Source organism: Monodelphis domestica, chromosome 5 (genome assembly GCF_027887165.1).
Source record: "Monodelphis domestica isolate mMonDom1 chromosome 5, mMonDom1.pri, whole genome shotgun sequence".
Lineage (NCBI taxonomy): Eukaryota > Metazoa > Chordata > Mammalia > Didelphimorphia > Didelphidae > Monodelphis > Monodelphis domestica.
The window spans coordinates 98,541,616-98,558,089 of record NC_077231.1 but is presented as its reverse complement, the minus strand read 5'-3'; the positions used below and the strand labels follow the sequence as shown (position 1 = coordinate 98,558,089).

The window sequence follows — 16,474 nt, the reverse complement described above, 5'->3', positions numbered from 1 at the left end:
ATCCAATAGTCAGCCTAGGATCCTTCTAATCTGTACTTATCACTATTATAAGCTGTAATGTATGTTTCCAGTGCCGTGTAGTTAATGCCTCTGTACAGATAGATACACAACATAGGCAGAAACACGCCTGCGCATGGAGAGGATTGACTCTCCTCTCTGTCTCTACCTCTCTTTCTCTCTCCTTCTATCTCTTCAGACTGCCATTCTCCAGCAGGCCTCTATGTGTGTTGGGAGTTGGAGATGTCAGCCTGCCCGGAGGGGGGGGGGGGGGGGGGAGGAGAAGGAGGTGGGGCCTGGCTCTGATTAATTACCTTAGGCATTCGGGGGTGGGGCTTCCTTCAGCCATCTGCCTGAGATATGGGAGGGAGCTGGAGAAAGAAGGAGGGGGAGAGACTGCCAGAGAGGAAGAGAAAAGAAAGGAAGAAACACTAGCCAGAAAAAAGGAAGGAAAACGGGATAAAGGGATAGAAACTACCCACCCTTACGAGTCCACGCTGGGGGGGGAGGGGGAGGGGGGGTAAAAGAAAAATCTGAGGTGGTGCTCAGCACCCGCCGGGGCAGCTTGGAAGGCTTGTTTTCTTCTTAGACTTCTGCCCCATTTGGTTTATGGAGAAAAAGAAAATGGTAACTCAGGTAAGCCGTCTATTTTCTCCCAGAGTGTCTTTTCCCTTCTCTTACATATTTAACAGGCATGTGGGGCCATATGGAGGGCAGTGGGTGGAAGCTTCTGCTGGTTCTTTCCCTCTTTCATGAGACTAGTTTGGATGGGTTGAGCTGCTTGTGTGTGTGTGTGTGTGTGTGTGTGTGTGTGTGTGTGTGTGTGTGATGAGTTCATGTGCGCATTGTGTGTGTGTGTGTGTGTGTGTGCGTGCGTGCGCGTGCATCTTTCTTTCTCTCCCTTCCTTCTGCTCCATAGCAGATTCCTGTTTCCTGTGCTGTGCAGCTGCAGCTCAGGAAGGACCCTGTGGGGATTTGCCTACCTCTTTGTCTTGGTTCTGGGAGGGAGGGAGGGAGGGAGAGAAGGAGAGAAGGAGGGAGGGAGGAGAGCGGGACTGCAGAGGTATGGAGGGGATTCTTGGAGGCTGCCATGAACTGGGGAAAGGGAGAGATAGCCTTTCAAGAATCCTAATGGGGAAATCATTCTGTGGAATGAAATTATGCTACCTTCATTCAGATTGGTTTATTGAAAGTGAAGCTTGGAGAGGAATCAATTTCATTTTCATAATACTGTTACCAGCTAAATATTTTAATAGGTACTGGTGGGATCATCTAGGTGGAGCCCAGTCACAGAGAGCTTTCATTCCCTAACCTGAGAACAGGTGTTTATGTTTCTATGACAATCACATTGGCATTAGAAGGGGTGGGAAAGAAACATGGAAGAAACCTTGTGCCCCTTAGACTCTGCCAAGTTGTATTGAAGCAGAATTTTAATGTATCCTCTTTGACAAACACCAAGGTAAATTCTTCTTCTCATTCCTTCCCACTCCCCACCCCCACCCCTCCAATGGCAGCTCTACCCCCTGTTCTTCTGTTGACACCTTAAAGTACAATCTCTTTTTTTTCATTAGATATCGTTTTAGGAAGAATGATGGTGTTGTGGTTTTTTAGGGAAGAAATCCTTTGCAGCATAAATCAGAGACAGATGGCTTTTTTAGTCCCTGTGTCAGGACAGGTTTCTTATCAATTCTCTGTAGGGAAATTTCATCATTGAACAATAATTGCCTTTTAAGGATATCACTATTTTTTTGATATTCTTTTCTTGTCTTTCTCTTTTCTCTTCTTCTTCTTCTCTAAGTCACCACCACTGGAGGGTTGGGGGTGGTGGGGTGGTGGCAGGAATGATGGAGGAAGGATATAGTTGTATAGTTGTAGGAGCTGGAATCTTGTTCTGTTAAATGTTATATAATGCCCTGCAGTGCTCTGTGGAAAGAGAAAACCTTGGGGGAGAGTCCCAACATGGAAAGGGGAGCCATTGGAATATTTTAATCTTTTTTATACACATCCCTTATCTTGAATTGAAATCATTCTTGTTAAATGATATCCTTTAAAATTCTCCACAAAAAAGGAAACACATTTTGAATACTCCTTTGCTAGAGAATAAGCTACCTGCTAAACACTGGAACCTCATTTAATTTTCATTAGCTGTCTTCAGATGGTAACAACTCTCTCATGTCTGATATTTCTGAAGACTCCTTGATTCTTGGGTACTTCTACCTCATTATTTTTCATTACTAAGACTTCTCACCCAGATAAACAGACAAACACACACACACACATTCACTCACACACACTTTCTCTATCTCGATCTCTCTCTTGTTAAAACCCATATTTCTAGTAGCTATGTTGTGGTTTTAAACATCAGTGAGCTTTAAAAACAACAACAAAGATGGGGAATGAAGATAAGGGAGACAATGGAACCCTAAAAAAAGGTTTTAGTGCAGGCTTTCTTAACTTTTTTTGGTGTTACAGTCCCATTTGGCTATCTGGAGCAGATTAAGAAGCTCTACTTTAAAGAATTAAGGTGCATATAGGCTAACAAACAGTCTGAATGAAACTTTATCAACCCCAAATTGATGCATCAGACATGAGATCCTGTGCCTTGTGTATTTTAGTTGACCTTGAAGCATGATCATGTTGGTGTTTGTATTTTGTGTGTACATAGAGCTTATTACATGTTTTGCAGTCTAAGTAAGATGGGCCAGTGTGGATTCCACTTCTTGGGCCCTGGAGGTCATGTACTGGTGTTGGCCTGCCAGATGAAGGACTTGCTGTGTTGCATTTACAAACAGGATCTCTACAGCACATTTAAGGCTTGTTAGAATGAATTGTTCATTGTGTCCATTGGGGTCTTCTGTGGTCTGGTCTTTTTCATTCTCAAGGTACTGAAGTCTTCACAGTTTTTACTGCGTAGCAAAACTAAACCTTTGCATTTATAGATCCCCTAATTGCAGGAGTCCTCAATTTCCTCAATGGAAGAAAGGGCTCACATAGATTTCCACAGTATATGGTGCATACAGTGTATTAGACTTATAGCAATGTTTGCTATAAGCTCGCCAAAGCTACTAGTGAAGACTATCCTATAGTTTCTTATAAGTATCAAGGACTTTCTATAATGTATGGTTTTTAGCATTCCTTTTTTAGTGTTGGAGGACTAGGAGGGTGGGATATGGGACATTCTTTTGATTTGCTGGCCTACTGTCCCTTAAGCCCCCCTTTTAAAATTCTTTATTAAAGAAAAACTTTCTGGAGGGTGAAAAGGAATAGTCAGTATTGGTGATCTAAAATTAAAATATATTGACATGTATTTAAGAAATGATCACATAATGGAAACCAGAGCACAGCTCAGAGGTTATCAAAGCTCGCTAGCCATACAGATGCTTGACCCCTGGCACTTTCAGTATGATTTGAGGACTTTCTATTCATTGTATTCATAGAATGTCAGAGCTAGGTAGGATGGGACATTAGAAATGATCAGTTGACTCTTTTTCATTCAGGTAACTTCTATAGGGATCCACACCCCCCACCCCCCTTCATTCTGACAGTACAAACCAAATCAAACCTCTGCAGTCCTATTGGAATAGCCGGGTGCTACAAAGAAGGGTGGGGAAGAGGTTTTCTCAAAATAGTTGATGAGAACTTGAGCTTTAATCCATTAGTGTAAAATGCCCTGACCTGATCTCCTCAATCCGAAATCACTGAAAATGAATGAGAAGTCTGGCTCCGTGTGGTGTGTGCTAATTGCAGATAAAAGGGAAAGTGCTAGGCAGAAGGGGGGGGGGGCGGGGGAGAGACTATCTCCAGGATTTGTGATGGATTTTTTTTTTCTTTCTGTCCTCTAATGGAGAGAAGATTGCTAGTTTCTGTGGAGCACAAAGCCCTCCCTTTCTTGGACAGCCTAGTGCCGTGCTGGCATTTTCTTAGGAATCTGTTTCCCATCAGGATTGGGGAGTGGGGTGGGGGCGGTGGAGGAAGGTGTTCAGGATATAAGAGAATGGCTGAGGGGTCGCTGTCTCTTTAAGCAGCTGCCTGAGGAAGTCCATGTGGTGGGAGGCAGCTCTGGAGTGTGCGCTTTTGTAAGGAGTCGCCAGCTCCATTGTTCCCTTCCTCCTCTTCTGAGCTTCAAGCTCCCAGGTCTTTTACCTGAGCCACTGAGGTTCCTCTTACAGCCTTGTAATTGAAAGCAAAGCCCCCTCTCCACTTATTTCCTGTCTCCTCCCATCCCTACTCCATTTTTGTTTGGTTAGAATTCCACAGTGATGTGGAAGTAGGTTCTTGGCATACTCCTTTCCATGGGTTCTGGGTCTGCTTTCAGCCATTCCAGCAATCTCCATTTTGTTTCCCTGCCTCCAGAGAGATCCCAGGCCTCATCTTTTTTCTCTGGAGTCCTCCTCCCCTTGGCCCCCTCTTCTTGGAAGCCCCAGCCAGATCCATTTATCTTGGCACTCATTCTGCTCCCAGTACACTGCCCAGGCCTGGGGAAGGTGGTGGAGTTTGTGGGCTAGAGACTAATTTATGTTCCTTACAATGAACCAAAAGCAGCCTCACTTTTTCCAGAGATTCAGTTTCTTTCTGTATTCTCCTCCACTGCCTCACATCTTCTGGAATAGATAACTGTTTCCTTGCCAGAGTCTTAGAAACAGTCTCTGCAGCATGCCTCCTCTTCTTTTCTGAAGAGAAATTCAAATTCCATAAATGGTGAGCTGATTAAATCAAGCTGTTTTCTGACTCATTAAAACTTCTCCCTCCCTTTTCTTTTTTCTTTGCCTCTTTCCCATAGACTCTCCTTTGTCTCTTACGGATTTACAATAAAGACCCAGTGAGTTAGGAACCAATGTGGGATCTTGTTCCATTCTGTCTCTTCCTGCAGATTGCTTCCTCTATCATCCCCACTCTCTCCTTTATCTTCAAGCTGCCTAGGGCTTCCCCATCTTCAAATCACCTTCACTTGCTCTATCCATCCCCACTAAGGTCTCATAGCTCTCTTTCCTTTTGTGACTCAACTCCTAAGGCCTCTTATCTAGTAGGTAATACAGTATTTATTGTCTTCTGACTGTTGTTTATCAGTAACTGTGTAACTACCTCCCTTAATGGGTTATCTCTTACTTGTCCAGTCCATTGGTCTTTTTCACATGCCCACTCTTCCTGATCTCCTTGCAGTCTTCAGCACTGTAATTCACCTTCTCCTCCCTGATGCTCTCTTTTTGTTTTCACTCCTCAGTCTCCTTGACTGGATCTTCAGGTGAGGCTCTGTCCTCTACTTTCCTGTGCCATTTTGCTTAGTGATCTCATTAATTTCCTTTCAATGAGCATCTCTGATAACAATTCCGAAATCTATTTATCTAGCCCTAACCTCTCTGTTGACCTTTAATCTCACATTCAACTTCTCATTAGACATCTTGAACTCCGCATGTCTAAAAAGTGAACTCATAATCTCTCCTTTAAGCCCATCCTTTTCCATACTTTCCTATTTTAAGGGCACCATCAAACCTCCCAAGCTCTCAGACTCACAATCTCAGTATATCATCAATTCCACATTCTTTTTCATCATCCATCTGCTGCTGCCACCTACCCACCACACCCCCAGTCTGTTGCTTTGGCCTGTTGGTTTTACCTTTCTAACTTCTCTTTCATATTCACTTCTTTCCTCTGACATTGCCACTGCCCTAGTACCAGGCCCCTCTCCTCTCTATCACTCAACTGCCAAAATGACTTTCCTGAAGTGCAGATTCAAGCATATCAGTCCCATCCTCAAGAATCTCAAATGGCTCTGGCACCTCCAGAATCAAATATAAAATACTCTTGTTTAGTGTTCAAAATCTTTCATAACCCAGAATCCCACCCCCACCTCCCTACTCAACACAAAGCACACCAGCCTCCTTAGACTCTGTTGATCCTGGGCATTTTCATTGGCTTTCCCTCATTTCTGGAATGCTCTTCTTCCTTATCTCTGTCTCCCAACTTCTTTGAAACATCCCACCTTCTTCAGAAAAACTTTCCCAACCCCTCTTTGTTCTCATGCCTTTTCTCTGTTGATTATTTCCTATTTATCCTATTGATAGCTTGTTCATATGTAATTGTTTGCCTGTAGTTTCCCTTGTGATATCCTGAACTCCTATTTGGATGGGAACTTTTTTACTTTCTCTGTATCCCTAGTGCCTGGCACATAGTAGGTACTCATTAATAGCAGATTTGATAATACTGAGGTGTGACATCTGGTTTTTTTTTGTGTGTGTGTGTGTTTTTTTCTTCTTAGTCACTGGACACTCCAGGTTTATATCTTGGCCTCTTCTCTTCTTCTAGACCTTTTCCTGAATACCTGCCATATACAGAGTTACATTTCTGAGAGATTTAATTTCATCACTTTTTTTACTTGTATCTTTGTATGGAGAATACTCATCTTTCTTTTGTGAGGTACTTGGGACTTCTTCCTGAACGGACAACCCTTCTTTTTCAGTCAAGAGACTGAACCAAAAATCTTGATTTTTCTCTTCCAATTTCTGTTTCCTATCCCTTTGGAATTATTATCTCATACTGTTGGGAGACATTTCACTCCACCTTTTCTCTCTACATCTTTCAATTTGACATAGTTTTTGAGCTCTTTGCCATCCAACCTTCTCAAAGCCACATTCTGAATCTGTCATATACCTACTGCTTATTCTTTCAAAGCAACTTTCTGCCTAATCAAAATGTTCTGAAATTAATTTTCCTCATTGTTAATTGGTATAGTGATGGACTAACCAAACTAATGACATTCTATATGTTGGAAATAAATCCTTTTTTTCTCCTGTGGTAATACATTCCATCTCTTATGATGAACAGTTATTTTGATTATAGTACCTTTTTCCTATTGCCTAGTCAGTAATATTTCCTTTTTGCCATTATGTTTCATGGTTTATATTTTCCCAGATTCTCACTTGGACTATTACATTCTAAAAGATAGGTTCTTATCCTAGGGTTCAATTAAAAAAAAAAACAACCCAAAACTATAATACCTGTATTTTAATAAGTTGGTTTTTCTTATGATCTATTTTATTTTATGCACTTAAAAATGTTCTGAGAAAAGGTTCATTGGTTTCATCATGCTCTCTGTCAGAGCACAGCCTGATGCAAAAAAAGGGTGAAGAACCCCAGAACTTAGGGTTATAGAATCCTTGAGTTGGAAAAGGGAGAAGTAATTTAATCCAGTTTCTTATATCTGATACTTGCTTGAAGTCTTTTAGTGACCAAGGCAGCTCATTCTGTTTTGAAGTTCTTTGCTAAAAAATACTTTATATTCAGCTGAAATTCATCATCTTATAATTTCTTACTCTTGTTCCTTGCTCTACCTTCTGCAATCACAGAAGTTATATAATTGAAAGTTGGGGTTGGTGACTTGCCCAGGGTCACACAGCAAGGAAATGTTTTAAGGTCAGAGATGAACATAGGACTTCCCTTCTTAAGGACTGGCTCTTTCCACTTAGCAACCTAACTGCTTCTTTATTTCCTTTTAATGATGTAATACACAGAATTATTGAAATTCCCTCCAACATGGTAGGTTGTAATACTACATCCATGCTTGTCCATCTAAAGGGTATATAACCAGCAATACATACTTAAGCACTTAAGATATGCTAATGAAGTTAATAGCTGGATTTGAAGTCCTAAATGACAAATTAATGTCTTTCATTTGTTCTTTTTTACTTTTAAAATTAAATTTAATTTTTTCCAGTTAACAAAAATCCATTATCTCTCCCTGTCTCTTCCCTCCCCAATTTTTTGAAAAAGAAAGAAAAATAAAAATCCTTGTAAGAAATATGCAGTGTCACACAAAATTTCTAGGTTGACTACAAAAAATGTGGAATGTTTCATGGGTTCCTGTGATGTACTAATTAGCTAATCTCTGCATCTGTCCATTTTGGGGGTATATGATGCTGAAGGGAGTTCTCATTCTTTTTTGTAAATGTGTTCTTTTGGATCTCTTAATTCCTTTTACACTTTCTCTCCTATCCATTCCAAACAGTTCCTTATATATTCCATCAATAAAGAATTATTAAGGGTCTGTGTGCCAGGTTGTGTGCAAAGCATGGAAGAAAAGTAGAAATAACTTTTTAATTATAGAATTTCTATCTGTCAGGACTTCAATCAGAGTCATCAGAGCTGGAAGAAAATTTTGGGGTCATATAATCTGATTTTCTCTTTTTATTCTGAAGCTGAGGCCCAGAAAGTAAAGTGCCTCTCCTAGATCACTCTTGGAATGAATCAAAGTCAAGATTCCAAACCGAGTCCTCCCTCTCCCAGACTGGTATTCTTTCCACACTTGATATTGGTCTCTTTATATGTACTGTGCAGCAAACCAACTACTTGTAGCTGAAGACAGCACCCAGAAGAATAATAGCTGTATACTGCATGAATCTTAGTGTTTCCTTTGGGGCATATAGTGACTTGTTGTTTTGTTTTTGTTTTTTCCTGGAAGTAAATATTTTAAGTATTTATGACCCTGGGCAAGTCACTTCACCTGGTTGGCTTCAGTTTTCTCATTTGTAAAATGAGCTGGAGAAGGAAATGACTGTAGTCTCTTTGCCAAGAAAACCCTGAAATGGGGTCATGAAGAGTAAGACATGACTGAGCAACTAGCACACTGTGCACCTATGGTGTGCACTGTGCCATGAATGTTCATTGGAGCTAAGGGGTGCTTTCCATTGTCTCAAGACTTAGGTATGGCATACTTCAGGCATTTATTAGAAATATCTAATAATAGAAGGCTACGTTTAATTCTTGGTGTCATCAAAGAAAAATAGACATGGATCCCTGCAGCCTGCTTTTTGTAGAAAACTACAAATTTACATTATAGTTTATCATTTTATTTATTTTGCTAAATATTTCTCAATTGCATTTTAATCTGGTTTCCTATGTACTTGAGTTTTTCTGTAGGATTGTGACAGACAGCAAGTTTGACACTTCTGATCTAGACCCCTGAGGAAAAGTGTATTTCTTTGCCATATTACACCTAAACCATTAATTATTTTCAATTCATTCTTTAATGATAATTTCAATTCATTGTCTCTGTCTGTCTGTCTCTCTCTCTGTCTCTGTCTCTCTCTCCCTCTCTCCCTTCTCCCCCTCCTCACTCCCATCTCCCCTCTCCCTCTATTTAAGGAACTTTTTCTATGTTTAATTATTTTAATCAATTTTTGTTGTTTACCTCAAGTTTTAGAAAACCCCACTAATTTCTCCCTAATTAAAAAAATCTAATTACCTTTTTAGAAATTGCCATTTGTATGTCCACACATCTAAGATTTCAATTACATAGTTACAAAATTCAGACATAGAGCCCTTTAGCTAAGTATCTTTCCATTCTCTTTCTTGAGGCTACCTACAATTCTTTTGGCTATCTTAATAAAAGTGATCTTTTATCAAGTACCTACTATAATGTGAGACCACCCCCTCCTCACTTAAACATTTTTAAAGTTTTGATTTAATTCTTGAAAATTTAACACGTCTATTTTTCTTTCCCTGTTGAACAAAAAGAAAACAGAATCTATTAACATTTTAGTTTCACTTTCGATGACTGACTTATATTATGGATCAAAACAGGGTTGTCTAGACAAGGTGCATTTGTTTTTTATTTTTAAACTATTTTTTCTGGCTTTGTCTTACAATTCTCTGGTGATGCAGGTTTTCAAAAAATGTGTTCCTCCTTTTTTTTTTTAACTATGTACCATTTGAATGAAAGCAATTATAATATGAAATATAGGTTGAACATTAAAATTTTCTAATTTGCTCTCAAATCAATTCTCCCTTTGCTCAGCAAGTCGGAAGGTAGACAGCAAAAGGACAAAATTATTTTAGTAGGAAGAAATCCCAAAAGTAGCAATGTCACAAAGCACTTAATAGTGATAGGAGGCAATATGTTAGACTTAGATAGATAGTATCATTTTAGTCAATGGAGCCTCAAATCATACACCTAATAGAGAGATAAGAGTTAAAAACTCTTATTATATTCATTATTTCGGGTGGTTATTGCTATAGTAACCACATATTTTTTGCAATTAGTAGCCTAGTTTTTTTCTAGTCATTATGGATACTTTTATCATTTATTTTCTCTTCTGCTTTCATAAGTGGGTCACATAATCTCTCCTATTCTCCCTGCCTCCTTTTTCATTGCTTCTGTTCAGAGTAATATGTTAGATTTAGTTTTCCAAGTCTCAGGGGAGGATGGATGCAAATAATATTTCCAAAATGAATAGCATAAAAGCTTAGTAATTCAGTGTCCTCAAGTTTCCAGTTATGCTGACTAGTTATAAGAACTAGTTAAAAAATATGCTTTCTGGATATGTCAAGAAAGGAATTTGAAACTATGCAAATTCTGACAAATTGAAATTTTTCTTAATTTAAAAAATTTAATTTTTAAAAAGTTTGGGATAGGCAGCATACATGCTGCCATTCTGAGTTGTTATAGGATTATGGAGATTCTGAGTTAAAATTTGGGATGGGGGGTAAGAGTTGCCATGCTTTAACTAGCCTTAAAGAATAAATGTCTACTGAACTCTGGAAAAGCAGACATGTATATTCCAATAATTGAAGTTCTAATTGAAAATAGTCTATTCATTAAAGAAATTCCCCTAAGGACTTCAATCAGACCTAGGTCAAGTTACTATTAGGTACTTTAATTATAGCAATAAAATAGCATTAAAATAATCTCATTCAGACTGGTCTTCTCTTGAAATCAGTCTGAAGTGAGTTTCCCTGTTACTTGTGTGACTAATGTAGAATGATTCAGTTGGAATGCAATTTGATTCAGTTAATCAAACAGTTGCATAGGGCTGTGAATTCTAATCCCTGCTCTGCAACCTGATCTACCCCATCCTTAGCAGAGACAAATGAGGAATTTGCATTAAATCCTATTTCTTGTAGGACACTCCATATGCTGTTTAACTGACCTTTGTTTTTCTATGGTTTTCATGCAACTTTTCCCCTGTTTCTCTTTTTCTTCCCATTGCTATTGTCCAGAGGGTAACTTGCCCAGGATCCAGAGCTGAGTTTTCAGCCCTATAACTTCAATTATCCATTCTAGGAATTGTTGAGTCATTTTATTCTTCAATTCTTTCTTTTCTCTGTTGGAAAAATGAGGATGATAGCAGTGACTTAGCTTTTCAGAACGATTTCTTATTACTCCAGCTCCTTAGGGGTCTATCTGAAAGGCTCTGTTTCTTGGAATTTAGCTTTTTTTCAAAACTTGGCTCCAGTGCTACCTCTTATAGGAAGGCTTTCATGATTCTTGCTCTTTCCTTCCTCAGGTTACTCTGCATTTACTTAATCTGTGCACATATTGTTTTTCTCCTATAAAATATAAGCTTCATGAGCAGAGGGGCCTGAGAGCAAAAAGGGGAAGGGAAAAGAAGGCAATGAAAGAATGTGCTTTAATTTCCCCCCCTCCTCCCCCCAAGGTCCATCAGGTGACTCAGGAATAAGGGCAAATGCAATGATTCTTTTGCTGCAACATAATTCAGGGTCAAGATATGCTTTTATTAGCTTCTTGGTTTAGTGAATTAAAAGAAAATTCAATACGGATTTGAAGGACAATCTAGACTGTCTCCACAGCCCGCTTGAGGTGAATTCAAACAACTTATCTATTAGATATCTTCCTAATTTGATTATCTCCACCTACATACTTAACTAGATTTTTAAAAAAATTTTATTTAATTAGTCAATTAGAATCATGTTCTTTCTCTCCCCTCTCCTCTCCCCCTCTTGTAGCCGATACGCAATTTCAATGGGTTTTACGTGTGTCCTTGATCAAAACCCATTTCCATATTGTTGATGTGTGCACTAGTGTGATCATTTAGAGTATATCCCCATCAGCCCATGTGATCAAGCATTAACTATAGATTTATTTGCTTCAGATCTTGGGTTCTTTAAACTGTTATTGCCAGCACTATAGAAGAATTTTCATACTTCATCTAAATGGTTGCAAAATCGTATAATTTGGAGATTTGGCCAGCAGTCCCAGAACGCTGAGAGGAGGTGACATTGATGCCATGGCCCTCTAAGGTTTGCAGAGGACTTTATAGAAGCCATCTCTTTGGAGTCTCACAGCTAACTGAGGAGTGTAAGATTTCAGTTATTTTGCAGAAAACCTTTAAAGAAGCTGAGGCTTGGAGACATTAAGTGACTTGTCCATAGTCACAATACTTGTGGGACCATGAGCCAGATTTGAACCTACCTCTAAGTTTGACACCCATTCTACAACTCCATTCTCCCTTTCACATTGAGCTCATTTGAATTCTCAGCATATAGCCTACAAGTCATTTTGGCTAAGACACTTCATCCTTCCATGACATTGCTAAGATGAGAGACTTTCTTAGGTATTGGCTTTTGGAAATGTTTCTTTGTCAACCATTAGACAGATAACAAAGAAAATGTCCAATTAAAGTGGGGCCCTGGGCTTTTCAGGCAGGTATGATTTAGAGTGATTTGGAAATCATGTGGTGCTTAGAGGCAATTGAACATTTCCTAAAATTATTGTTATCATTTTGGTGAACTGGAATATATACAGTGATATGAATTTTTTTAAATTGGCATCCATGTGAGGAAGGACATTATATATTCTTTACTGATATGACTTGGTTTTTAGAAATTTATTTTGTGTCCTATAAACATTTTAATTTTAACTTGTCCATTACTGAACTATCTTTCTCCCAAAACTCTTACCCCTTCTATAAATGTCTTTTTTATGTGTGGTCAAGGGTACTATCATCCTCTCAGTTCCCTAGGCTTGTAATTTAGGTGTCATATTGAACTCTTCACTTCCCATAAAGTTTGTTTACAGGTCCTATTAATGTTATCTTCATAACATCTCGAACTTGTACCCCCTTCTCTTCTTTGATACTGCCACCACCCTGCTGTAGGCCCTCATTTCCTCAAACCTGAACTAATAGCCTTCTGGTTGGTCTTTCTGCTTACCACAAGTCTATCCTTCACTCAATCTCCAGAGTGATTTTCCTAAAGTGTAGGTCTAACTGTGTCACCCCTTTCTCCCCCAAATCCTAATAGCTTCCTCTCATCTCCAGGATCAAATAGAAAATTCTCTGGACATTGAAAGCCTTTGGTAACTGAGGCCACTCCTTCCCTCCCCTACCTTCCTACTCTTATACCTTATACCCATCTCCCCACCATCCAATCTTCAGTCCAGTGACATTGACTTCCTTGTTTCTTCTCAGTAAGACACAGTAGCTCCTGACTGGGCATTTTCACTGGTGGTCCTCCACGCCTGAAGTGCTCTTCCTTCTCATCACCACCTCCTGGCTTCCCTGGCTTCTTTCAGACCCCATATAAAAACCACCTTCTACAAGAAGTCTTTCCTAGCCCCTCTTAATTCTGGTTGTTGGTTATCTATTTATTTTGTATATAGCTTATTTGCACTTTTTAAAAAATATTGTCTCCCCCATCAGACTATGAGCACTTTGAGGGAAGGGTTTTTCTTTTTACTTCCTTTGTATTCCTGATGCCTAGTACAGTGCCTAAAACACAGTAGATGCTTCATAAATGTTCATTGACTAAATGACCTGCATTAGAGGATTTTGAGCTAGAAAATGTAATCTTATTTCATAACCCCTAGTGTTACAAATGAAAAAATGGAGGAGCAAAAGGTTAAGCAACTCTTTAAATATCAAAGGGGAAACGAGGATCAGAACTGGACATCTTCTCTTTCCCTCTTCCTTCTCTCCCTTTCTTCCCCCCTCTTATTTTCTTTTTCTAACACCTTCATTTCTGAGTATATCCTGCCCCTCCAGAGCTGAATAAAATATTTCTTAAACTGCTATGAAATTCAGGATAGATGAGAAAATAGTGTAAAGATCCAAGGTAGACTCTGTGGCCAGAGTTATCCCTTGTGTTTGGGGAGAAGTGGATTAACCCTCCCTCCTGGAGCATCATTTGCTGGAACTGATATAAGCTTAGAATTTGTGGCACTGACCTGGAGCAATTTAGGTTCACTTTGTCTCCAAGTGGATTAGTCTGGACCCCAGCCCCTGAGGGCATTGAACTACATGGCCTCTGATATTTCCTTCAGTGCTAAATCCTGTGATCTCTTATGATCCAGTAAATGAGAAAGTTGAGATAGAGGCCAGCTTTCCCCAGACTCCAGTGCTTTCTGTCTGTGCTTTCCTTCTTTTCATAAGTCTTCTTACTCCAAACTCCATCTTCCTTCTACTAAACCACAGTACTTTAAAGAAATTTCTAGTTTTTTTTTTTTGGTTGACATTCAGAGAATGTATTTTTCAGAGATACTGTAGCCCTATGGTAACCACAAATCTGTTTAAAGGCCTAATATGTGTCCAATTGCATTTTTTAAAAAGCAGGTAATATATGCAAAGTACTAAAAAAATTTATGTCCTTCATCTTTGTGAATGACACTACTGATATATAACATTATAGAGAAAACAGAATACCTTCCTTCTCCTTCATGACTCCCAACTAGCCTGCGGAAGTATTCTTTTCACAGTATAATGTGGGCAGTGGTAAGGAGATATATCTGTGGTACCATGAGTCTGGAGAATGCATGTTTGGTATAGAGAAGAAACTCATGCACCTACATAATACATACATATGCACAGATAAATATATTATATAAAATGAGATAAAGTGGGGTCTGACCCAGTAGTTGGAGAGACAATTGGAAGATAGCAGCCCAGAAACTACTCTTTTTTAATGTTTGCATTATTCAAATTACCTGCTTCTTTGCATAGTACTATGCTCTGTCCAAACACAGAGGAGCCAGCTTCATTTCAATTTCATTCGAATTCAGATCTTCCTGACTCCAGGCCTCATCTTTCTATCCACTGTACCACCAGCTACCTCAGTAGTCACTAGATTTCCTTAAGGTTGCATAGGTCATAAATAACAGAGCAAGTACTGGATTCCCAAGTCATCTGCCTTCAAGACCAGTACTCTTTCCACAGTACCACAAAGGTAATAAAATAGTCACCAAATGGTATAGATTTCTTAACTTTTTTCTTTATTCTCTTTGAGGAAAATGTTATTCTTTAAGAGAAATACTAGATTTAGCAGAGAAATTTCTCAGAGATGATTACATGTTCACTCTCTGACATCAGTGAGGGAGATTGGACTTAGATGTTCTCTAAATAACCCTTCTAGATCTAGGTCTTATGGTCAGTCATCCCCAGAGTTAGGGGCCCTCCATTATACTCTAGAGGAGCCAGACTCTGGCATATTGTCAAATCCTAAACTAAAAAGCACTAGTGAGCATTTGACAAGAGACTTGCTGGTGGTGGTGCAGGGATTGGTTGTCTGAGGGCACCCTCTGTATTTGTCTGGGGCCTCCAAAGCAGCCCTTCCAGGATTTGATGTTCAAACACAAAACTTAACAAGTTTCACATAGTGCACAGTGGTGCCTTGATACACAAGCACCTTTAGTTACAAGCAATTTGAGATATGAGCTGTCATGATTTTGCTTTAAATCACGAGCAAATATTTGAATCGCAAGTTTCTGGCACTCTCCACTAGATAATCTGCCAAACATTTGGTTTCATAAGTTACACAAGGCTGCCTCGTTTAGTTCAATGTTTATTTGGCTGTGCAAGCATCTATATTGAATTACTTTTGCATTATTCTTTATTTTTATCTTTATTATCAGTTTTTTGGACAAATTCCTTAACTTTTAACCATGGATCCTGATGATGGAGAAATTGAAGGAGTTTTAGCAGCAGCAGAATGGAAAGGTTTTGTAGGAAATTAGTGGGGAGGAGCCCGAGGTGGATGAGGTAATCAGTATAAGCAAGATTAAGGAAATATTGAGAATTTGGGAAGAAATTAAACAGTTTATTGAAAAGACACTCAGGAAAAGTTGCAACAGGTCATGCGTTGGAGCTGTGTAACAACACTTGTTTCACACATTAATGAAATGTTCTGAAAGGGAAACTTCCATGGAAAGGTTTTTGTTGAAATGATCTACAAGTAAAATCAAGGAAACTGCAAAAATTCAATCATATGAAAAAAATGATAAGTTAAGAAAAAAATAGCAGTTAAGTTTAGCAATAAAGTTACATATTATAAGTAATGTGTAAGTTCAAGTTTGCATTTAAATATAGCATTATGTGTGTAGAGAGTAAGTTATGTTAAGAAAGAGCACACGAAATGAAAACCTTCTTCGCCAGCATCTTCGCCTAATCTTAAAGGTAAATAACATTGCATAAGCAAGTTTATTTCTTTGCATTCTTTCTTATTATCTATAAATATTCATTTGTTATTTATAAAGTACATCATCATATTTAAAAGCATATACATAAAACAAAAAAATTCACATGGTTTTGGGGGGCCAGAATGGATTAATTGCATTTCCATTAATTTAAATGGGGAAATTAAATTTGACACATAAGCAAATTGAGTTATAAACTTGGCCATGGAACAAATTAAGTGTCAAGGCACCACTGTATTTTTTTAAAAAATCATTTTACCAGGGGCAGCTAGTTGGCTC

The 16,474-nt window shown here is 38.8% G+C and overlaps 1 protein-coding gene across 50 annotated transcripts in view; it reads left to right on the top strand.

Annotated features, from left to right (window-relative positions):
• Nucleotides 1-16,474, top strand: part of RBFOX2 (RNA binding fox-1 homolog 2) — a 344,250-nt gene that overhangs the window by 225,708 nt on the left and 102,068 nt on the right. For 4 of the 50 annotated variants that reach the window (XM_056798871.1, XM_056798866.1, XM_056798862.1 and 1 more), the window contains exon 1: nt 334-633. The exons of 41 other annotated variants lie outside the window; for them this stretch is intronic. In XM_056798871.1, coding sequence (XP_056654849.1) covers nt 607-633 — 27 coding nt within the window. In that variant the 5' untranslated portion in view covers nt 334-606. Of the gene's footprint in view, nt 1-319; nt 634-16,474 lie in introns of those variants that run through there. 5 more of the 50 variants (XM_056798864.1, XM_056798857.1, XM_056798870.1 and 2 more) reach the window with 4 other exon arrangements.